Below are 26,071 nucleotides of genomic sequence, written 5' to 3'. Positions count from 1 at the left end.
GAACTCGGTGGTGAAGGGGTGTTTTTTCCAGCTCCGGACCATAGCTAGGATTAAGGCCATTCTCTCCCACTCAGACCTTGAGAGAGTCATTCACGCCTTTATATCATCACAACTTGATTACTGTAACTCCCTCGCCTACAGCTACCCCCCATGCCGCTGCTAGATTGTTCACAGGTACTCGGAAGAGAGCTCATATCACCCCAGTCCTTGCCTCCCTTCACTGGCTCCCAGTACGCTGTAGGATCGATTTTAAAGTTATTTTATTGGTCTACAAAGCTCTTAATGGTAAGGCCCCCTCCTACCTAGCAGTCCTCCTCACCCCCTATACCAATGTCAGGGCCCTCAGATCTGCTGCTAAGGGTCTCCTAACCACCCGTAAATTCAACCTCAAGTCTAGGGGGGAGGGGGCGTGCTTTTGCTTTTGCAGCCCCAGACCTCTGGAACAGCATCCCCATGTCCATCAAATTTGCCCCCTCCATCAAGTCCTATAAATCTAAGCTACAAACTCACTTGTATTCCTTAGCGTTCCCTGACTCACCCTGACTCTTGCCTTGTTTGTTTTGACGTGTTGTTCTGTTCCTCTGTTTGTCTGTTGGTTGTTTATTTTCTGTTTATTTGCACTTTAGGAGTACTTTTACTGTAAGCACTTTGGTTGACAAGTGTCATGTTTAAATGTGCTATATAAATACATTTGATTGATTGATTGATTGATTGATTGATAGATATTGGTATAACCCAGCCTGACAGTTTTCAGCAGCCAGCTGCTCAAGCTCATTTTATTTATGTTCAAATGTTATGTTCAGATAATACACTGTGTTCAGAGACTCAAGATAAACAGCTGCGCTGACACTGAAAACCTGTGTAGGCCTATTTGTTTCCACACAGGAAATGTATCAGGAATTGATAAAGAATCGAACCAATAAGCAGAATCGATAATGGAGTCGGTATCAATAACATCTTATCCCATCCCTAGACATTATCATACTATGAAGCTGAGTGAATGTTTTTAAGTGTCCAAAAAACATTAAAACCTATCATTTCAGGCACTTTATGGGGTTTACACATATGGATTTGAGGAAAATAGACTCCAATCCTAATTTTACATTGCTGCTAGCACAGCCTCTCGTAACACTGGTCTAGCAGGTAACGTTGGTTTGAGGTCGTCTCACAGATGTGGATTTCAGGCCCAGGGCTGTAACAAGGGAAACATCTAGTCAGTCATCATTTGATCTAAACCCCAATTGTCTGGGGTATGGAGTCAAAGTTTACACTTTAGGCTACAGTTCCAACACATAAAGTTTATGACTGTATAGTAACCTCAACCTCAAGTACATGACAATGCAAAATGTTGTAATTATGCGGTCGGCCTTTTTCATTCTCAATAACATTGTATGCACATAATTATGTCCCACTCATCTAGTTGTTTGCACCAATGAAGGAGCATCTCTGGTCTTTCAGGACAGAAGAACTGGTAAGTGTAATCTATAGTCTATAGTCTTAGCTACATTTAACATGTTTGTTTTGCTTTTTGCTAGGAACAGTTTTGTCCACAACATTATGGAGATAGTGGCACAAATGTATGAACATTTTTTTATTATGAAGTTGTCATTTACAGTATAAAGTCTACAGCAGGATGGTCCATTAAACAACAAGGTATGGCAAGGCAATGTTGCTGTTGTTGTTGTTGTTGCTGCAGAAAGAGGAGGTTAGGCAACTACATTCAGAAAAGCTTGGTAACTAAGCTGGGCTATTCTCACAGCAAAGTCAAAATAAGACAAATATAGATTTGTTTGAAAAAAGGATAAGACCAAGACTTAAAGCAGCAATCTGTAATTGTGATTTGGCTGGTCCACCAACTGTGCGTAAACCATGTGGATAATGAATGAATGAATTAATGAATGAAAGCTTTATTTCGAACATGTGTAGAAAGAAATAGTTATAACAACAAATGGCAAAACAAAAACAAGAAAAACAAAAAAACAAAACAAAAACAAGAAAAAACAAAACAAAACAAAAAACACTATTTACTTAACATGTCCGAAAAGGAGTAGGAAGAAGCATAAGCTTATTTAATCCTACCCCATCTCCAATAAACAGAGATTAATAATTAATAATCTGCAGTTGACTTCAATATTAATATAATATATATTTTTAATTAAATCAAATTTATTTACATATTTACATATTGACCAACAATAGAAAACAGATAATGTAAATAAACAAATAATCTGTGAAAACAACAACTGTCAAAGCCCTTCTTCCTCCTCGTACCTGGTGAAAACCATGTTTTTATACCGCTTTTTGAACTGGGTCATGCTTGGACACCGCTTTAGCTCCACACTCAATCCGTTCCACAGCTTCACTCCACATATAGAAATACCAAAACGTTTTAACGTTGTACGAACATAAATATGTTTTAAATGTAACTCCCCCCTCAAATTATAACTCCCATCTCTATCAAAAAACAATTTTTGAATATTCCTAGGGAGTAGGTTGTTATTTGCTTTATACATTATTTGTGCTGTTAGAAGGTGGACCAGATCCGTGAATTTTAATGTTTTTGATTTTAAGAATAATGAATTTGTGTGATCTCTATAATCGGAATTATGAATTAACCTTATGGCTCTTTTTTGCAATATTAATAGTGATTGTAGTCTACATTTATAAGTGTTGCCCCAAACCTCCGCACAATAATTTAAATATGGTAAAAGCAGTGAGCAGTAGAGAGTGTGGAGTGATTTATGGTCCAGAACGTGTCTTGCCTTACTCAGTACTGAAATGCTTCTTGACAGTTTATTTCGGAATTTTTTTATATGAGATGACCAGCTTATTCTATGCGGCCGTACCACCTTGTCAAGCCTGATCTCGTCAGATCTCAGAAGCTAAGCAGGGCTGGGCCTGGTTAGTAACCTGGATGGGAGTCCCCCCCCCCAAAAAAGGGTGAATGCCTGGTTGCCGTGGCACATATATGTGGCTTGGGGTTGGCATGTTCCCCCCATGTCCACTAGGGGTCTCCTTCACCCCACATGGAAAGACATGCCAAAGTGAACACCCGTCCCTGACCACGATGGTGAAGAACGCTACTTGGTCCCCGGGGCGCCGGGCGTCGGCTCAAGCCGCGCCAAAAGGGTGACCGCTGCCCCTGGCTGCCAGTGGAGGAATGGCAGCCCGGATGGGTTACAAAGGCAGAGGACAATTTCCACTTCCATCATCAATTATCACACCAAGAAACTTAATTTCATGAACTCTTTCAATGTCCACACCATCTACCTGTATCTGTACTTGAGTATTCATTTTATAATTACCATATAACATGTAGTTGGTTTTGCTTAGGTTTAATGATAATTTGTTTATGTCAAACCATCTTTTTAATTTGCACATTTCTGAAGTAATCATCTCCATTAGCTCCTTTAAATTCCCCCCAGAACAAAAAATATTTGTATCATCTGCGAATAGTACTAATTTTAATGTTTTTGATACCTTGCAAATATAATTTATATAAAGAATAAACCGCTTCGGACCCAATACTGACCCTTGGGGGACGCCACAAGCAATGTCCAAGCATGACGATGAATACTCTCCCAACTTCACAAATTGTTTCCTAATGAATAATGAACGAATGCTAGGGATAGTTGATTTATGAACAACTCACGTCTAATGCTTTCCATGATCCCCATATATTTCCAATTAGAAGCAATTGACCTAATTATGTAAAGATGCACCTGTTTTAAAGGGGTAGTTCACACACATTTAAAGAAAGATATATTGGTTTTAACTTCAATTAGTTCAATCCACTCTTTGGGTTTGTTTATGTAGTAACTACTAAATTCCACTAATATAGCCATTTCTAACCAACAATCCCTTGGTTTTGAATGGCTAAAAAGTGGCATGATAAACAAACCGATTTGTCCATCTGTTACAACTAATGTACAAAACAATAATGTGACAATATAGGACAATATATATCCGTAAGGAACAAGGGTTAGGGTTATAAATATGCTCTAGACTTTTTAAAATATAAATATACTGGAGCTTAACTTGATTTATAGTACATCACTTCTGTTTTGGCCATGTAATGTTACCCTCAACCAGATAACAACTGGGAGACATTCTTTATGCTGAAGTATTCTTTGTCTGAAAACTGTAGTTTTTTGCCACTTATTCTCTGGTTTTCTGGAGGCCCTTTGGAGGCCCTGGTACCTTCATCTTGCTTTTCACACGTAATTCGCTCTGCTAATGTTACAGAGTTGGCTAGTTAACCCACATCACATCAGCCAAAGTAGTGATAAATATAATTCCATAACTGGATACTACTTTGTTTCCAATCATAGCTAGCTTACTTACTTATCAAATCTAGCTTTTATGTTTACCTATATTTACATCAGGCGGACACTATTTGGCAGGCGGACATAATCTGGCAGTGCCACAGTATCCAGGGAGCTTATCAGGGTGCAGTTGAGACTATGATATCATCAGCCCCCACAAATTGATTTTGAATGAGGGCAGAGTCATGGAGGATATGTAAAAGGTTATGAGCTGTCTGACTATTTATAGAATGGATAACAATACACATTTGAGAGTGTCTGTCATTTCAAGTTCAAATGTGATTAGAAAATGATCAGACAATGCAGGGTTGTGAGGAGATACAATAAGATGAACAATACTTATGCGATGAGCTAAAACAAGGTCTAGAATGATTATCAAAAATGTACGTGCAAGCATTCTGGAGTGAGTCTGCAGTAATGTCCATGTGAATGTTAAAGTCCCGTACAATCAGAATAGTATCTGCCATTGAGAGAGTTGATATAAACTCATTCCTGTGAGGAATGGTCCTGGAGGTCTGTAAAATAGTTGATATAATAATTGATTCTGGAATGCTCGGGGATAGTGTGTGGTTGGGCCACACAGTTTATGACTAGATCTTCAGAAGAGGAGAATTTGCTGTCTAATTTGGGCATGAGATAGAGTGATGGATCATGGATGACAGCCACGCCCCCACCTCTACCTGAAGTGTGAGTGACATTGATACTTGATTGGCCAATTGGGGTGAATTCATTTAATGCAATGTGTTCCTCAGGTTTAACCCAGGTTTCAGTTAAAATAAGCAGGTCAAGATTATGGTCAGTAATTAGTTCATTTATAATTGTTGTCTTTTGAGTAAGAGATCTAGGGCCGGTTTCACAGACAAGGCTTAAGCCTGGTCTTGGACTAAATCACACTTTCAAAGGTGATTCTCCAAATCAACACGAAAATGTGTTTTAATCTGGGACTAGGCGTTGAAACCGGCCTCTAGTGTTTAATAGTCTAAACTTAACATTAGATTTACCTGTATGGCTAACAACTGGACAGCAGTTTGACAGTTTAAGGTAGGACCCAGGAGCAGAGATGAGGCAAGACAAGGATACAATGGTGTAGGTCAAAACAGAGCGCTTTGCTGGAGACGTATCAACAGTATACAGTACACTTGAGAAAATAAGACCTAGACTAGGGATCTACTAAGGAGACTAGAGCACATGGCAAATAATCCAAGCTTCTGCAAAGAGTTAACAGAATACAAATCTCTTTAAATGAAAGTCTTAACAAGTCATGATCTAAAACACTTGTGTGTCAATCTCTTGTGCAGTCTCTGTTGCCCTCCGGTGGCCAGGTGGACCCATAACAGGCAGGGATTTGATTGGCTAATGCTTTAAATGTGCCATGCTCATTGTGTGGTAGAGACAGTTTTAATGGGATTAGAGGTGCTAATGACCTGCCTGGTGGGAGTCAGCAAGTCAATTATATTATGGTATCTATTATGGGATATTATGGTACTGTGTGAGAAATACATAGGTTACTCATGTATAATAGGTAATACATAGCAATAGAGTAAATGTGCACTCTCAGTGAAAAAACAATACAGTATACTGTATGAATTATTTCCATCTGACATTAATAGCATTACAATCCAATACTTTATTTTTACCACACAAAAATAATTTCTCCTATGATTGTGTTTGCTTATCATTGAGACATTGAGATTGTACTGAGAGCAAAATATAATTTACAAACCTTAACAAACATTTCTTAAATGAACACAAATAGGATACGCAATGTGACCACTAGATTTGCTAATGCAAAATACTTAACTAATGACTTGTAAAATAATTATTGATCATGAACAAGGGTATTAGTATTTACCTTATAAGTAGTTAATTAGTACTGTTGATAACTTGCTTATACACATTTAAAGTAGTAGTTATAGATGTGTTACTCCTTTTAAAACCATCAACCATTATTAATTATTAACTAATCTTATTATTAACATGATGTACAGAATAATATTTTATTACTCATGCAGACTAAGGTGATTATAATGCCTTGTCTTCACTGAAGATGAAAATTATAATGGCTTCACTGAAATGTAACCAGTGTCTTTTTTTAACTTTCATAGGCGATGTGCGCTTAGAGGGCGGCCCAAACAACTGCTCTGGCAGGGTGGAGGTGTACCATAGAGGCCAGTGGGGAACGGTGTGTGATGATGACTGGAACCTGCTAGATGCCCAGGTGGTGTGCCGACAGCTGGGATGTGGGGCAGCCCAACAGGCCCTGGAACAGGCTCACTTTGGCGAGGGCACGGGAGAGATCTGGCTGGATGATGTGCACTGTTCAGGAAATGAAGAGTCACTGTTTGGGTGTGGCTCCCTTGCACTGGGCTACCACAACTGTGGACACTTTGAGGATGCAGCAGTCATATGTGAGGGTACCACCCATTCAGGTAAGCTAGTGTTTTAACCAATTCCCCAACCTCCTTTAAATTACCAATCCAAAATGTGCTGAAATTGCTTTAAAGTGATTGCATCATAATAATAAAAAAAAGTCCATAACTACAAAGCTGTCTGGAGACAAACATAGCCTGCATTGGAAGCGCCATAGGACTTTTTTTTAATTTGATATTTGAGACTGGTCCAAGTAACCTCTCTTGATCACTTACTAATATAGCTGAAAATATTTGTCTTGAAATACATCTTCTAACCTGTGCTTGTGTTGCAGTGTGTTTATCACACTGTCTTCCATTTCTGAGATCATGTGGAAATAGTGAACACTAGTACAGTGGGATCAAGTTTGACAGACAAATATGACCATTCTCATGTCAGTTTTGCAGCATTGAATGTTTGTTTGGGTTAGGGTTAGGTGATCTCCAGTGATGTGATTTTACCAGCGTATGTTTGTCCTCTTTCATGACATATTTTGGCACTTGACAGCCTGTCCAATGCTACCATTTCTCTCTCTAAGATAAACCTGTACCTAATGTTGTCTCATAGTTTTGATATCTGTCTCATTTTCAATTTCCATTCCTTTTCTTTGATTTTTCCTTAGTCCCAGTTCAAGCTCAAGAAACCCCACAGCCAGACGGTAAGATCATTATCATGTCACTTCTCTTCTACCGTATTGAGCTTGTGACAGTCATGTACATACGACTTTACCTTAAGTTGCCTCTTCACCTGTTATGGACTGTAATCACTCAGAACTACAGAACAGCTAAACAGCTAAAGGGACATTTCACTGATTTATTACCTCAAAATACAGTCCAGGGGCCTCATTCATAAAGAAGTACTTGAACGTCATCTTTGACTTTCACGTAAGCACAGTTTTCTAAACGGACGTAAGCATTATTTATAAAACGGGCTGAGATGGTTTAAAGTTGCGTACGTGCTTCCTTCTATAAATACCAACGCAGGTAAAAATGAACGCAGGTGAATGAGGTTTGTATTAACACCCTGTGATAGAGGCTGAATTATAGCGGCTGAATTAAGACAAGTGCTATAATATAGGGTAGGCGTTCGTCTGGAAGTGGGAGAGGGCAGAGAAGGGTGGCTTCTCTGTAAGTTGCATTTGTAACGTTTGATCATGACAACTAACCAGGCACACAGGCACATGCTTATACTCTACTCAAGTTGTAAAAGAAAATCAGGGGAGGTGGTGGATTTTATAAGAGGACAATTTTAGCATCCCCTCGCCAGTGACTTCAGTGTCAGTAACTGTCATTGCATGTGTGCGTGCCCCCTCGCACCTTGAAATAGCAGTAATACCACGTTCATTGATAAAATGACATTAAGTATGGAAAGAGGGGGGTGATTTTGACTGTTTTTATTTCAGGGGGGATGCCATCCCCCCTCAACTCGAGTGCTGCTTATACTGTAATAATATAATGGTCTTATTCTTATCAGGTGGTCTTATTCTTATATGGCTGCTCACTCCCTGACACCGGAGAAAATCCAGTATAATTTAGAGCTTGGCCGGGCAAGGTCCGTTGTGGAACGCACTAGGCATGTTGAAGGGGAGATAGACAGCTCCGGAGGGATATAAAGGAAGACTGAAATACAATCAGAAACATCAGTTCCTTTTAAATCTTGAATTAAACTCATTTTCTCGGCTGATAACAACATCGTTAATTTTATTACGAGCCACTTGCATGAATTACACTAGGCAGTGCGGCTCACATGTAGGTGGTGGGCCGAACGCGTTTATCGCGAAGTTTATCTTTTTCCATCTACAGAGTAAATTAATTTATTATAATAAGTAATTATCTTTAGTCTATAACAATTTGTTGGCAGCTGTATTTATGTCTGAGATTTTCACAAACTAGTTTTTTAATCGTCTGTCTGCTCAGGGACATCGCTGGTCGCTCTAGTTGATAAACCAATCAGAATTCGAGTACGGCTTCATTAGGACCCCGAAATGTAAACACTGGCTGTTAACCCTAGCAACTGACTGGATGTTAACCCTAGCAACCACGGGAAAATAACGAGATGTGATGAATTATGGAGTGTTGTATGCATTTAACAAACCGAACGGACAATATTATTGCATTTTCAGATGCAAGTTGGACCAAATTTGTACATTGTTCTCTACAGTGGGTGAATCTTCACACTGCAGAAAACCAAATTGCAGAAAGGGCTGTAAAAAAATATAACCTAGTAGACAGTTACATTCCAGATGTGCCAGCTACGGTAATATTGGCTACCATAGACAATGCTATATAATAATAATAATAATAATAATAATAATAATAATAATAATAATAATAATAATAATAATAACTTTATTTGTATAGCGCTTTTCCTGCAAACGTTGCAGCTCAAAGTGCTTTAATCATTCTATAATCTTAATTTAATTATTTTGTAACTTAAATGCAATATTAAAAGCATGGGTTTTTATAATCTTAATTTAATTATTTAGTCATTTAAAGGCAATATTAAAAAGATGGGTTTTTAGTCTTGACTTGAACATATTTGCTGAGGTTGCATCCCTAATGTATATGCAGTATGCCAACATACGAAACATTGAAAGAGCCCACAAGAGAAGGGAAAAATCAGTAGGCCTACAGGAGGCTGCAGGTTTTTTATAGCAATATAAGTTATTTATAAGAACAAGATGATATAAACAAGCTAAGATATGACATGGACATTATTAACAATATGATATAAACAAGCTAAGATATGACATGAACAAGATATGAACAAGGCATCAATGGGTCAGGGTCAGCCCTGCCAGGTCAGGTCCAGAAGATGTGCAGTGCAGTCCAGGGCTGAGCATCTGGGGTTACCTTGGTAAACAGATTAGGAGAGTTTTAAATAAACTAGGCTATAACTTTGGAAGCTTTACTACTTTTACTATTGTTGTGGGAACAGTGAGGAAGATAGACATAGGGGAAATGCTGGTCTATAGTCTGGGACCCTTTCCTGCAGCAATTGCGAACATAGATGGCTCTCTTGTGAAAACAAAGCCAAATTAATGCACTTTCTAGAAGGATCAGTAAATCCACCAGCCACCGTAGAAATCCCTGATGGCTCAACCTGGGTGTGGGATGCAATGGCACTAGTACAGGCTATGAAACCCCAAGATACATTTGGAAGATTTGCCAACAGTGCACTAATGTACCTGATCAATGCAGCCAAAGTGAGTAAATCTAAAGTGGTGCATTTTGTCAGTTGACAAAGGATGTCAGTTGATTGATTGATTGATTGATTGATTGATTATACTTTATTGTCCCCGAGGGGAAACTTGTCTTGGGCATGGTACTTTCATGCTTCAAGTGCAACAGAGACGATACATACAACATACAGTGGGCAAAGTAAACAACAGGACAGCAACAAACATTGAGTGACATTGGCAGCAGTTTCCACCTGGACATGGCATCATTTGGTATAAATATATATTGCACATAACCCTTCAAGTGGTGTTTTCGAATATTGCACATTGCGCAGTTGACAACAATATATTCAGCTGACCAGAAGACTTTGGTCCAAGTTCTTGGCTTGTGGCCAAAACAAAGAAAACCTACAACAGTTTCTTTTTGAGACATGGTCCAAGTCCAGGAAAAACCAAATTCAAGACATCACTTTGATTGTTGGACATGGGTCTGAGTGTCATGTGATCAGAGTCAACAGCAGTGGCACAGAACTTGAGGTTTTACCACTGCTCACACTGTTCTCAATACAGGAGGAGGCAGACACCCTGCTGTTGCTTCACTGTGAACATGCCTCACAGTATAGCTTACATGTTGTGATCAGCAGTCCTGACACAGATGTGTTTGTACTGGCTATCGCTTTCTGTAAGGAAATAGGAGCAAACCTGTACTTCCACACAGGGAAAGGGACAAACAAACACCATACACGTACAGAGAATACACAGCCATCTTGGTGATGAAGTCTCTGATGCGCTCATTGGATTTCACTGTTTCACCGGCTGTGATACAGTGAGTGCACTGCACGGCAATGGAAAAGTGAAGGCCGTAAAAACACTCCTGTCCAACAAAGAGCATTGTGCTACTTTCCAAAAGTTGGGAACAGCTTTTCAACTGCCAACAGAGCTTTATGAGGAAATTGAGGCATTTACATGCGACCTCTACGACCACAAAGGCTGTAGGGATGTACATTTAGCTAGGTGTCAAATGTTTAAGAGTGGGAAGTGCAATGACCGAAGTCTACCACTAAATAAGGATGCCTTGCACAAACATAGTCAGCGGGCAAACTACCAGGCAGCCATATACAGGAGGTCCCTTAAGAGCCAGCCAGACATCCCTCCGCCAATGAGCCATGGCTGGAAGATAGAGGGAGATTTCTTTGAGATTGACTGGATGTCCCTTCCCCCAGCCCCAGTCGCAGTTTTAGAGCTTGTATACTGCTCCTGCAAAAAAACAAAATGTGTGAAAGGGAGATGCACATGCAAATCTAACAACCTACCATGTACAGACATGTGTCTGTGTTTGCACTGCGAAAACACACTAGTGTTATAAATGTTCTCTAACACTTGAATCTTTGTCTAGTCTCGTCAATTATAGGCAAGGCAAGTGAAGATACACATAGGGCCAGTTTCACAGACAAGGCTTAAGCCTAATCCTGGACTAAAAAGCATCTTCAATGGAGATTTTACATTGAAAGTGTGATTTAGTCCAGGACTAGGCTTAAGCCTTGTCTGTGAAACCGGCCCTTAGTCTTGGGTTTTGTCTTACCAGCTCACCTCGTAAAAGTGAGACGATTGACAATATCAAAAACATGCTTGCACACACATATAACATACTCACACACAAGTTAATGTTACTGGTCCCAATTTGGCACAATTATTATTGACATAATTGAGAATAGACATAGTTGACATTGGTAACTTAGCTATTGTACCCTTTAAAGTTAGATAACTAGCTTGTTAATTAATTAGCTTCACAATCGCGGGTGACGATAGGTCGGATTTTTCACTAAAATAGCATATTAGAACATGTTTGTATTGACACAACATGACATGGACTTGTTCATTAATATGTGATATGAATTAGTATGACATGCACATCTTACCTGAAACAATACTTGACAGTAAAGTTATCCGAAACAACTCAGTCTTCTCGTCTTTCCAGATAATACGTTGTTTACGTCTAGTTCCGTATTTTGAAGGAATATCATTGGCAGACGTCAAGTCAGGTGACGCTTTAACGGGTTTTGATTGGTTAGCGGCATAGTAGCCCCAAGCATTCTCCTTATTAACTTATGGATCGTAAGTTTACTTTTCATAAAACGCTGATCGAAAATCGTCTGCCAACAGACGGAAACATGTTAAAAAAAAACTATTTAGCTTATATGAAAAAATCAACTAGTCTGTAGTTGTAGATCGATCATTTCACAAACGAAAGCAGATAGACAGCTTCGGCCCACCGCCTAATGCCTGTAATAACTCCGCATAACCAGTAGGTAATGTGTGTAAGCAAGTTGAATACTCGACGTCGAGCTACGATCGTTTCCAAGATCAAATTGACTCACGTTGAAATTGTATAAATCACTACGTTGACGTGGTTTTCTACGTACGACACGGGTAAGATCAACATTTGATCTAAGCACCCGTTATGAATGAGGCCCCTCTTACGAACGTGTGGGCATGTGAAATCCAGCTTTCAGACAACACATTGTACATTCCAGTACACTAGATGTCCTCTTTTCTACAGTGATCGCAGTTGGTCCACGGATTAGACTGGTGAACGGTCCTGACGAGTGCACTGGTAGGGTGGAGGTGTTCCATGCAGGGCAATGGGGTACAGTGTGTGATGACGACTGGGACCTGATGGAGGCCACGGTTGTCTGCAGACACCTGGGCTGCGGGGACGCTGTGAGCGCCACTCGACAGGCTTGGTTCGGAAGTGGAGTCGGTATTCCCATTCTGCTGGACAACATGGGCTGTGTCGGCACAGAGGCTTCTCTCTTTGACTGCCGATCTCAACGTGTAGGTCAGCACAACTGCAGGCATGATGAAGATGCAGGTGTGGTCTGCAGAGGTGAGCTATGATGCGATCAGCTTTATTATTCAAGTGTAACTATATTGTGAATGTAACATTCATGCACAAAACACTTACTTCCTAACCCTCCTCTTCCTCCTTTTTCATGTTCTTCAAATGTTCTGCAGCGTCTAACCGGAGTAAGTATATGAATATGTATCTACAACACTATCTACACTATCTAGCCTCAGACTGTGTTCTCCTGGTATTTAGATTCTAAAGCCGCCCGAAAAACAACACATGGAAACGCCACGCCTGGGGCTGGGTTGGCACACAGAATGCCCATGGCACGGCACACAAGATCACTTTGAACTGAATGCCATGAAAATAGTGAAAATACCACCGCTCATCCGTGATCAGACATAGCTGAGGTGCTGGATCAAGAGTATCAAAGAGAGTGCAAAAAAGCAGCATCGTTTATTGCGAGCTTTCGGTCATAGACCGTAGAAAGATGTTGTGCACATTGTGATATCCCTCTCACTAAGACCATGGGGAATTGCACACACCGGAAGGACACTCCGGCTTGGTGTTAGGGGGGGCTAGCTGGCCCGGGGTTATTAGGCAGGGGTTCCGCCTCGGTCTCCATGGTCCGGTCATATGTGACGCGATCTGGTGGAATGATCAAGGAGGGGGCAAAGTCATTTTTCTGTTTTTTACATATGCTTAAACTACAGATTGTAAACGTTCAAATGATGTGTCATACATAGACATCGGGAAAAAAATGTAAGACGACATGAGTATTTGAAACTTGTTAACCCTGAAAACTAAATCCTGAGGAAACGGCTTTGAAAGATTTGGGACTTTTTCACACCTTCACACCGGCAGGTAATGGGCGGTAACAATAGCTGGTCAACCCCACCCCCAACCACTCCCCCTCTAGCTTGACAGCTATCAGCTGTCAAAACTGGTCACTGGGTCAGACAGCTATAGTTATACAGCTATAACATTATTACCTAGCAAGGTATTACCTAAGCTAATTACCCAGCTTATTATTATTTATGGTTGTTGTAACTGTTATTGTTAGTCTTTTAATGATACAAAAAAGTCTTCAATCAGAATCAGAATTTATTTTACAGTACACAAGAATAAAAATATTTCGCTTTGGTTCTTCAACAAGGTACATAGTCACAATAATAAGTAATAAAGTGATAAGTATAAGTGATGGTAGTCGCACTACAGCAGAACAATAGTGCGACAAGCTGTGCAAAGTACAATCAGTGTGCAAACATTAGTGTTATGGCGCTTTTCCACTACGATGCAGACCTGGTGCCGACCTGGTGCTGACCTAGGTCTGCCCGCTTCGGTTCCCTTTTCCATTCGTCGGTCCGGGTCGCTTCAGTCCTAGGTCCCAGGTACCACATCCGAGCAGGGTCCCAGGGTCCCAGGTCCCAGGTCCCACACCGTTGATTGGTCAATGGACAATCGTCATCCCATGTCCCATCCCATATTATTTCTTCACAACCGCCATCTTGAAAATACCACATTCACTAGGAAAATGTCACTACATTTTCTGTAATAGCTTATTAATAAAGATTCGGAAAATTATGCTGACCATCGTATTATCTTAGTTTAATGTCATTTCAATGAATCATATAACTTTTATTTACAACAAGCACAACACAAAAATCGCTATTATGCACCGTGTTTGTCCGTGAATAACACCGGCTGTGGAGGTGGTAAAAAAAACACAATACTCCTTTGCTAACTTCACCATCTGTCTACGGTCATTTTGAGCCCTTAACCACCGCGCTGACACCCCGAGAAGTTATGCTTTTAACCGTAAACTCGATGAACCGGGAGTTCGCCAGCAGCCGTCCAGCCATTTTCACCATTCACTCATGAGTCAAATGCCGGTTTTAACAGGGAATTCGCTCCGCGCTGTGTCCACGGTGATAGGAGTGGATGATCGACTCCATTCAAAAACTTTTGAATTCCCTGGCTTCTCCTCTTTCCGGACACGTTTGAATTGTTATCCTAACCCCCGGTAAACCGAAGTTATTAACCCGCAAACGGCACCGTGTTTGTCTGTGAATAACACCGGCTGTGTCATGAGTCAAATTCCGGTAGATTCGCGTCTTGTCTGCGTTTCCCGATGATGATACTACAGTTCATAAAGCAGACAAGTGAAGGCAGTGGTTTTAAGGGTTCAAAAAACATGACTTTATTATGTGTACATAGCTTCCTCTCTCTCTTTCTCTTTCTCTCCCAAAAAATCACTGCTGTGTACACCCGGAAGCTTTTTGCCAGGCTGCGTGTGACGCGTAACTCCGCCTACTATCGACGACTCCTCCTACTAGTCCGGTTCGGTTTGTGTAATGGAAACAGAACAGATCAAAAGTGACCCGACCTGACCCGACCCGACCCGACCTGACCCGACCCGGGCCGGTCAATGGAAAAGCGGCTTTAGTCACTGGGTCAGATAGACTTTTCAAAGAGAACTTTACAGTACTTAGCTAGCTATTGCTAACATTATCACCTAGCAATGTTATTACTGTAGCTAATTAGCCAGCTTATTATTATGGAGGCGTTAAGGTAGTTGTAACTGTTATTCTTTTAATGATCCAAACAAATCATCAATCAGAATAAGAATAGAGTAATTTGCTGATGTCTTGTGCTGGAAATAGTGTAGTGCTCAGTGGTCAATGTCCAGCCTTATAGTTCAGTTTCAAGTTTTATTTGCCATGCAACAAGTACAAGTATAGTTGGAACTGAGGGCAACAACTGAGAACATACAACAGACTATACACAGGTAAGCATGCAAGGTCTGTGAATTGACTATCAATAGCTAATAAATCATTATTGTATATTCTGGTATCTGTTGCTGCTCAAAAATGAGGAAGAGTTCTTGAGCAGATTTAAGACTATTTATTCAAAAAAGCAGTTTACACAGCATGGTCTTCTCTGGTCTGCAGCAGGTCATCTGGGTGGTCGCAGGAAGTAAAAAGAGACAGAGAGTGGTTTTCCAAAGGATTTTATCCCTTGTCCTATGTAAATCCCTTCATCCCTGAGCCAACCAAACCAGAGATATGGTCAAAGATTCTTTAGCCAATGATGGCCTTTTCTCCCGTCCCCTGCCCCAATATGGAGTGGTCAGTGTGTGTGTGGGTGTGTGTGTCTCCAAGCTGCCCCAAGGAACCTTGCGGCCCCTTCTGTGTTGGTCATCTGAGTGGTCAGTGTGTGTGTGTGTCTCCAAGCTGCCCCAAGGAACCTTGCGGCCCCTTCTGTGTTGGTCATCTGTTAATGATCAGTGTGTGTGTGTGTGTGTGTGTGTGTGTACCCACTAACCACAGCACATATATGTCTACATGTATGTTTCAAGTAAAATATACTACATCATGACACAGTTCAAAATGCTGTATCTATGCCCAACTGTTCTTGTTATTCAACAAAATATTGCCAGAGTGTGTGGTGTACTTCAATGAGCACTCGGCTCTGAGTTAGACAGTCATGTTCTGAGCTGCTGTGTCTGGTGGGGTGGGGGGCATCAAAGCTGCAACAGAAAGAAGATAGTATATTAAAATATTGCCTACAGTTACTGGCACTCCATGTTCATAAAATACTACCATACCATGTTCATCTAGGGGTGTAAATCACCAGCTTCATCACGATACGATATTATATCGATTTGTTTGTATGACGATACAATGTTTGACGATATCACAATGTCAGTCACGATACGATTTCGATTCGATTCGATTCAAGATCGATATGACGATATGATCGACATGACGCGATATCATATGCCAATCTAACACAATTATCCACTCACAAAAACAACTAGAATATTATTTGACCATTTTATTTGTGAGCTCTTCCAGGTATCCAGCATTTAAATCATATTGTATTATACAGTATTCTTCTGTTACAAAAAGAAAAATAGACCCATTCACTAGTCTCACAAACCTACAGTATATTTGTGCAATAATAATAAATAATAATAAAATAATAATAAATAATAAGTGCAAATGCAGTACAGTGCAGTACATCTTATATACATTCTTCTTAACCAAAATAAGTTAAGTATATCCTCCAGTGTTATATAATAAGTATATCCTCCAGTGTTCTTCTTTGGGAGGTTTTTCTTCAAAAAAAACTAACTGATCAACATGTTCAGGACAAACACTACGCTCTGAACGCAGGTCAGGATAATTTTTAATATAGGGCCATCCATCACACTTCCTCTAGGAAGCACTGATCTGATATGATGTGTTGATTGGTGAAAGGTAAGGCTATGCTTGGACAGTCATGTTAGATCACTGATTACGGGAGTAATGATTTACCTGTAGATTTTATCAATAGGAATTTTGTTCAGGTTTATCCAATGAAATTGGACAAGCAAACCGGAGTAAAGTAAGTAAGGTCCAACCTGCAGCCTTTGCCCATTCATAGGACAGATGCTTTGTTACAGACCAGAGCATTGACCAATCACAGTCGGCTAGACTAGAGCATTGACCAATCACAGTCGGCCGTGGGCGGGCTTGGCAGTCGCAGCTAAAACCGCTTCGCTGTTCTCCGCCGCAGTCACAAAATGCAGAACACACAGTGTGCAGCGCTCTTTGACTTTGTAATTTGCCGCTGCTAGTCGCGCGCTGCACGGAAATGGTGACAGTCACGCAGAATGTGCCATTTCAAAATAAAGGTGTATCTTTAAGATGACGATATAGATCGATATTTTTACATTGCATCGATGTAATCAGATCGTTAGTCAATGAATCGATGCATCGATGTGAATCGATGTATCGTTACACCCCTATAAAATACTACCATACCATGTTCATAAAATACTACCATACCATGTTCATAAAATACCATCATACCATGTTCATAAAATAGCTAGCCTAACATGACAATGATAATTACCTAAAGTGCTGGTAACTAAGTATGTTTGTCCAACTCCATACTTCCATAGTAACTCCAGGTAGTAGATGAGGGTCAGTGGACGACGTAAGGGAGAAGGTAATAATTAAATAGAAAAAAGAGGAAGAGAAGAAAAACATTATGTGACGCGATCTGGTGGAATGATCAAAGAGGGGGCAAAGTCATTTTTCTGTTTTTTACATATGCTTAAACTACAGATTGTAATCTTTCAAATGATGTGTCATACATAGACATCGGGAAAAAATGTAAGACAACATGAGTATTTGAAACTTGTTAACCCTGAAAACTAAATCCTGAGAAAAAGCCCTTCAAAGATTTGGGACTTTTTCACACCTTCACACAGGCAGGTAATGGGCGGTAACAATAGCTGGTCAACCCCACCCCCAACCACTCCCCCTCTAGCTTGACAGCTATCAGCTGTCAATACTGGTCACTCGGTCAGACAGCTATAGTTATACAGCTATAACATTATTACCTAGCAAGGTATTACCTAAGCTAATTACCCAGCTTATTATTATTTATGGTTGTTGTAACTGTTATAGTTAGTCTTGTAATGATACAAAAAAGTATTCAATCAGAATCAGAATTTATTTTACAGTACACAAGCATAGGTAGGATAAAGATATCACTGTAAATATTGTGTCATACACAGAATATGGGCACACTTCACAAACACGTCACGTCATGTCGACCAAAGCACATCTAATAAAAATAAAAATATATGGGCACACTTCACACCAATATTGCACGTCACGTCATGTCGACCAAAGCACAAAAAAAGTGTACCAAATCACAGTACTGCAATCAGAATGAACCATGTAAAAAAAGTAGGAGTAAAAAAGTGGCACGTTATTACAGTGATAAATTGCTCCTATCCGAGGCACAGAGTTACAGCTCAAATCTAGACTTTATAAAATAACATCAGGCATGACTAATATTAAGGAGGAAAAAGGGCCCTGGTTGATGAGGGTCAGAGGGGTAGTGGACCTAAGAAAGAGAGGCAAAAGAGGAAGATAAGAAAAAGATTAGATGCAGTGAAAAGTAACATCACAGAGGTGTGTGTGTGGGTAAATGAAATTCAATCAACCAAATCAACAGTGTCATAGGATGAAGTTATTCTCACCTGTTGTGCAAAATCAAAACTGTTTGCACATTAGCATGGCTATCACAGTGTATACACAGGGCCTGGCTGTTAACACAGCCATCAGTCAAGTCATTTAAAAAAGTTGTTTTAGCATATTTAACACAATGTAACATATTTTACATTATGTTACATTTCTGTAATCTTGGATTGTAGTCCCACACACACATTTTACATACCAGATGTTTGCAGAGCATCATTGTAGAGACGCCAGACGGAGGTTTTGGTGACATTGGACGGCAGCAGTTTAGCACTGTATGCTAGCACTAAGCATACTGTAGCACTAAGTATGTTTGTCCAACTCCATACTTCCATAGTAACTCCAGGTAGTAGATGAGGGTCAGTGGACGTAAGGGAGAAGGTCATAATAGAAACAAGAGGAAGAGAAGAAAAACATTACATGTATTGAAAATCATCAGAGTAGTGTGTTTGGCATTAGCCAACTAGCGGCTAGCTCGGTTCTAACAAAGAAAGCACATGTTTTTAAACTTTTAACATTTCTGTAATCTATTACACTTGACATGTTACAGTATTCCAGTATTACACACTGAACATGAGTCTTACAACTTTTACAACGTAGACATACTAAGTTACTAACCGTATTTACAACATAGACAGAATACCGAGCTACAATGCTAGCATGCTAACAATCTTCAGCTTACAGACTGAACTGGGCCATATTCCACAAAGCTCGATAAAGTTCTAAGCCTCGAAAATGTTAGCTTGCGTTCGGTGCCATCAATGTGGCTCAAATAATTCGCTGCTTGGTTGAGCTCCTTCTGAGTCAGATATAATTAGCCTGGTCCCGACCAGGCTAAAACACAGGCTATAGTCATCCGTGCGTCAAAAAAGGCTCATAGGCGGAAACTAAACCCTGAACGAAAGTTCCTCATGTGTCTTTTAGGAAATATTAGTTCCCACTTCACATGAGATAGATAGATTAGATAGTTTGACTGTGTGATAGATAGATAATTTGATATTTTGAAAGTGTGATCGATCGATAGATAGTTTGATTGTGTGATAGATAACTTGATATTTTGAAAGTGTGATAGATAAAGAAAAGAGTGTAAAAAAAAAAAGAAGTAATTGTCTCAACTTGCATTGCCGTCATGACAGCGGTCTGGTGGTGTAGTGGTTAAGGCTGCGGACTCGAGTTCCAAAGGTTGCGAGTTCGAGACTTGACTAAGTCATTCATAATTTTTTTTTTTACATTTAACCGAAGATTTCATGCAAAGGTTTCAAACACCATTGTAATCGTGTCAGTTCTTGTAAATTAGCCTGCACCATAATTTTATAGCCTACAATACTTTTTTAGATGAGATTTTAGATTAGATTCAGACAACGAAATGCAGTAAAAAGTGCGTCTGTAGAGGGATTCGAACCACTGATATAAAATGACGAATAAATCCTATGGCAGCAGTCAATACCACTAGGCCATTGTGGCGATATGATGGTTTGTAGCCTGCTGCGGATATCACCACAGTAGTAATATTCATTTATTAAAATATGAACATATAACAATAACTGGGGCTAGTATGACCTACGCATTTAATCGGTCAGCAATTTCTTGCCAAACCATTTCCCTCGCCTTGTTAATTGCGGCAGTATTGCACTATTTTACATCTTATTTTTCCGTTTTCATAAAAATCAATAATTCGGAATGCTGCGCAAATGTAGTACCCCTGCAGAGTGGAGTATCTTCATTTCGACAGATCGACACTTCAGGGATTTTTATGTCTGCGTGCACGCGCCCATATCGAAGATTTGTAAGCCTAGGGTTGCCACCTTTCAGTCAGAGAAATAAGGGACACCCCTCGGGGCCCCGCTCCTCGGGACCACGACCACCACGGGCCCAAGGGCGGGTGGGGGCGCCAGTGCTAGTACATCATAAGTTAAACATCGTTTCAATAAAGCCTTAAGGGCTGCCAAGTTTCACCAAAAGTTTGGAGTACGATTTTTTGGCGGTGGAGCGACCCAAAACTGTGCACGTTTTGGCAGCGGCGGCCCCTCTCTCCCACCCAATTATTTGTGCTAGTTTCCTGCAATTTTACATGTTGTTCATAATAAACCAGCACAAGAAATAAAAATAATTGGAACATTTAATAAAACAAGACAAATTCAGACAATATATCATATTTATGTAAGTCTTAATAAACAAATACAGTAGCCTACAGAGTCTAAAAGAAAATTGGGCCCCATCAACAGGACTCAGCCCCTTGGTCAGCAGCAGAAAGACCCGTGGTCATCATCTTATATACAGTGCATTGCTCATAGATGGCTATCATGTTATACAGTACATACCAGGGTTTTTCCTGGGTCAGAATGAGGCCTTTGGGATTGATGTTGAGGGACCCCCAATTGTTGTATTTGTATTGTACATTGTAATTAATAATAATAATAATAATAATAATAATAACAATGTTATATTATGTTACAGTAGAGAAACAAAAAACAGTTACCAAAACGGTAAAGTTGCAAAGTAGGCCTATCATCTCACCCAAATTAAGTGAATATTAAGTGAATAGGCCTATTTAAGAAACGGTATGTCATAGTGTCTCTGAGATAAAGGATACAATCCGTTTTCACACTTGTGTTGAATAACAGAAGATTAATGGAGGGGGAAAAACATGAGTGTGAGGACGGAGGATGATGAGCAAAGTCCCATCATGGATTTTATCTGGAATTTCACTGCCAATCTCTCCTCCATCACCCCGAAAAACAGAACAGAGGATGAAACAACTTGCGATTTGAAAGTACCAGGCTACCAGATACGTATGCACATATTTTGCTACCAGGGTTGCCGGACGGAATTGACATTTCCAGCCCAACCAGTCTAAAAGCTGCCGAATCCACCCGTCCAGCGTGACCAAAAGTAGCCCAATCTGGCAACACTGCTTGCTACGTTCTAAGACATGCAGCTCGTGTGAACACAGGTTCTTCCAGCAGCGCGCGCCTCCCGCTTCGATTGCAGACTCAAGTTAACGCGCGTGCAGAAAGATGCGAAACTCGTGTCCGGTAGCTTTATTTAAAGGAATTTCACAAATAAAAGACTTGGCAGGCAGCTCTGTATGATATATTGGAGGAATCACGCAATGCGGGTGGATTGAAAATACGGAACAAACAGCGTTCCGTATTGGTTCAAAACGGGACGCATCTTTTAACTGTCAGATACGGAACGATTCCGTATTTTAAGGGACGGGTGGCAACCCTATGTAAGCCTGTCTTCTGTGAACACTGATGACACAAGGCTGATCCTCATTCGAGGAATCACCTGAGGCTTGAATACCAATCTCGAGGTCCCTGAGCGCCGCATTTAATTATAGCGCCGCTATATTAAGCCACCTTTAGTGGAATATGGCCCTGGTTTCAGTTAGTTGCTCGTGGGTAATAATAAAGAAATGTCTAAATACACGAACACACTGGTTTCAACTAGTAACTAACAACTAACTTAACTAACAAAGGCATGTACATACATAGAAGATCTTACCTTCTTAGAGTCTGGTCGAAAACATTCTGGTGTAAACAAAAGCGCACTGCTTCCTGCATGTGGCTTTTTATCCCTCCCCCTCGCCCAGCTATTGGCTACATCGATTGAGCTCACAGCCATTCACACCGATTGTTGTTGTTAGCTGGGCTCACGTTCCCGCCCCCAAGCTTCTCAAACTCATCTCATAAAACAAGCTTATTTTGAAGACTTATTACACATATTTAATTAAATGAAAACTGCTCGAAAAAATAACGAGTGGGTACTTCACAACTTCAAGTTGCGTCTTATTACAAAAAAAGTCAATCAGATTTTTTGCATTGAAAAACTTTGAACGCAGATTTAAGGCATTCGCACTTTGCGCCCACATCGCACTTCGATGACGTTGCGTCACATATTGAAAATCATCAGAGTAGTGTGTTTGGCATTAGCCAACTAGCGGCTAGCTCGTTTCTAACAAAGAAAGCACATGTTTTTAAACTTTTAACATTTCTGTAATCTATTACACTTGACATGTTACAGTATTCCAGTATTACACACTGAACATGAGTCTTACAACTTTTACAACGTAAACATACTAACCGTACTTACAACATAGACAGACATTTCCGAGCTACAATGCTAGAATGCTAACAACAATGGTGGCCTGGAACAATGTGCTTTCAGTTAGTTGCTAGTGGGTAATAATAAAGAATGTCTAAATACACGAACACACTGGTTTCAACTAGTAACTAACAACTAACTTAACCAACAAAGGCGCTATGTACATACATACATACGCGATTTGTAGTTTAGATCTCGCAACCAGGGATTGGGAAGCGATGTATTTCTACAAAAAGGCTGACTGACACGGGGCTCCAATCTCCGCGTTTATAGAGTGCTCCGGTGTCTTGCAGCAAGCGGTGCTGCGAGCAGCAGCAGCGGGTGAACTCCCGGTTCATCGAGTTTACGGTTAAAAGCATAACTTCTCGGGGTGTCAGCGCGGTGGTTAAGGGCTCAAAATGACCGTAGACCGATGGTGAAGTTAGCAAAGGAGTATTGTGTTTGTACCACCTCCACAGCCGGTGTTATTCACGGGCAAAGACGGTGCATAATAGCGATTTTTGTGTTGTGCTTGTTGTAAATAAAAGTTCTATGATTCATTGAAATGACATTAAACTAAGATAATACGATGGTCAGCATAATTTTTCGAATCTTTATTAATAAGCTATTACAGAAACTGTAGTGACATTTTCCAAGAGCGAATGTGGTATTTCAAGATGGCGGTTAGTGAAGAAATCGAACATGGGATGACGATTTCCATTGACCAATCAACGGTGTGCAGCGTCACACGTCACACGCAGCCTGGCAAAAAGATCCGGATCTAAAAATGTAGACCCTGGTCTCGAAGGGGAGCTAAAGAAGCGACCCGAACCGAGCTGACGCGACCTGGGCCGACAAATGGAAAAGGGCCAAAGAAGCAGGCCGAAGCGGGCTGGCCCGGGTTGGCCCTGTAATGGAAAAGCGCCATTAGTATCTGCCGGTGATATTATGATGATCTCTGGCCGAGCTGACTGCTCCATGTCCCCACCTGCTGGTGGTAGAGTGACGATGAATTCTGGTGAAGAGGATAGTTGCTCCTCTCCCTCCTCTGATGGTATTTAGTACAGTGGATGTTCATATCCTGGGTGGTCCAGGGCACCATCTTAGATGGTGCTTTCCCTGGTTTTCCTGCCGATGGTTTGGTGGTGGCTAAGATTCATCAGATTGAGGGAGGTCCATATTCTTGACAGTGGTAAGGGGTGAGCCATGGAAGGAAACTGCTGCCGGATTCTCCGGCAACTTCTTTCTTCTTCCTTCTTCGTCTTCATCTTCAGAGCTTCTAGTGCTGAATTTTTTGCACTGAGACATTTTAAATCTTCAGTCATTGGCTACCTTGAGGTAACAGGGCAAACCAATAGGTACAGAGCTCCACGAAATAGAACCATTTAAACAGTGGCGGGCGGTGCATTTCACACCTAGGCCTTCAGTGATGTCCGACACATTCCTACCTGAATTATTCTACCTCTTAATACCATCGTTATGACGCCATGGCTCTAGAAACTAGACAGAAACACAGTATAACCGGGCGTTGCATCACCTTAACATAGTCAGACAAGTACAACAGAGTTATATTAATATTTCCGAAGCATTTTAATCAATAAATCCGCATTTACAATGAAGAGTGTTAAACTAACATCTTTAAGATTGCTACATTACCCACGTCTGTCGTCTCGTCCACCATAATAGCGACAAAGGGTGCCTTTTTAATCTCCATTTTGATCTCTTCTCCCATCAGATAGATAGATAGATAGACTTTATTTGTCATTGCTACAGTACAGGTACCAAACAACGAAATTTAGGAGGGGAGGCTCCCCTGGTGTTTAGGAAAGGAAAAAGAAACACATTTTAGAAAAAGCATAGATGCATAAAATCACAAGAAGGTAAGGAGCTGGTTTACATCAATAAAGGCTATGTACACAATTCACTGTACTATACTGCACAGATAGTCAACTAGGGTTGTCATATTGCACAAGAAAGTATCACTTCAGCAATAGCAAAAATCAGGTCGTTTTGTATTTTGCCTGACGTCCCAGTAAACACTTTGTTTGTGGACAGGTGGTAATGTAAATCTGGGTTGTTTTCAGCCAGAAAAGAAAGAAGCTCAACGTAGTTTCCTCTGTTTGTGGACTCGGCGCTTTTATCGTGTCCCCTAAATGAAAGTTATTGTTTACCCAAAAACAGGACACAATCGATCAGTATTATCGATCAGTCAACGAAAGCTTTCGTTGTGGAGCTCCGTTTCCCTGCGCACTTTCAAAAGTTTCACATCTACCGGCATAGTTACGCATCTCAATAGTGAATATCAATAGTGCGTATCAATAGTGCGTATCCAATCAAAAGACGTGCTGGGTGCTGACATCATTGAGCCTTACAGCAGGCGCCGTTGTTGCTTTTGCTCGCATCTACGTAGGTTTACTAGGTACGCCACAGGTTTTCTCGTTCCAACGTTAAGTTACAGGTCGTATCCGCGGCACCGTTTATCGTGCAGGCGGGCAGATTTTGGAGCCCCCTAGCAACACATTTTGATTGGATAAAAGCTCTAACATAAAGGCCAGCCCTCCAAATCTCAATCGGAGACTGGAAACAGCGCAACCAAGAGGAAAGCTATGAAATGAAGAGAATAGACTATGGGGAATCATTAATACATATTTGTGGAAAAAATATATTAAAATAAAATGTATATTCTGATGATGTTTAGGCCAGCAGAGAAGGCCTTGCTGGCCCTGACGGCACACCACTGCATTTAAAACAATAAGAGTGGCGATCACAGAACATCTACAGGAGACACTGCTGCATCACTTTCACTTGCGGTCTGTGGGCTCCTTAAGGGCGACGACAAGGGTTGTTGGAACTGAGGCCACCTAAGTAGGCAGTTTCAGCGCTGGATACTTTGTCTAGCAACCACTTTCCACACTTAACAACCCATTTTTCAGTTAAGATTCTCACTCACAGATCACTTATAAACAGTGAGAAAAACATACAGAGGAATTACCTGGATTTAATGGCCTGATCATTTATTTACCATTGATGCAATTTCAAGTTGTAAATAATGTTCATGTTCTGAAACATCCCAGTTGTAGCCTAGTTACTCCAAGCGTGTGGAGGGCAACAAACCTGCACTTCACAAAATCTAAACAATCAAAGATTTTCGATTTAATCAACACGAAATAAGCATAACAAAGTGAAC

General features: G+C 40.6%; 1 protein-coding gene across 1 annotated transcript in view; it reads left to right on the top strand.

The window, feature by feature from the left end:
- Positions 1-6,384: 6,384 nt before the first annotated feature.
- LOC308160430 (scavenger receptor cysteine-rich domain-containing protein DMBT1-like) overlaps positions 6,385-26,071 on the top strand; it is a gene marked incomplete at both ends in the record, with an annotated part of 42,362 nt that continues 22,675 nt past the window's right edge. Inside the window, 2 exons of the mRNA XM_080534344.1 lie at positions 6,385-6,754; positions 12,473-12,799. Coding sequence (XP_080390470.1) covers positions 6,385-6,754; positions 12,473-12,799 — 697 coding nt within the window. The remainder of the gene's footprint in view (positions 6,755-12,472; positions 12,800-26,071) is intronic.

The sequence above is a fragment of the Nansenia antarctica genome, assembly GCF_963989245.1.
Source record: "Nansenia antarctica genome assembly, chromosome: 6".
Taxonomy (NCBI): Eukaryota; Metazoa; Chordata; class Actinopteri; order Argentiniformes; family Microstomatidae; genus Nansenia; species Nansenia antarctica.
Note: the sequence above shows the minus strand (reverse complement) of the source record. Positions and strands in the feature narration are given on the sequence as shown.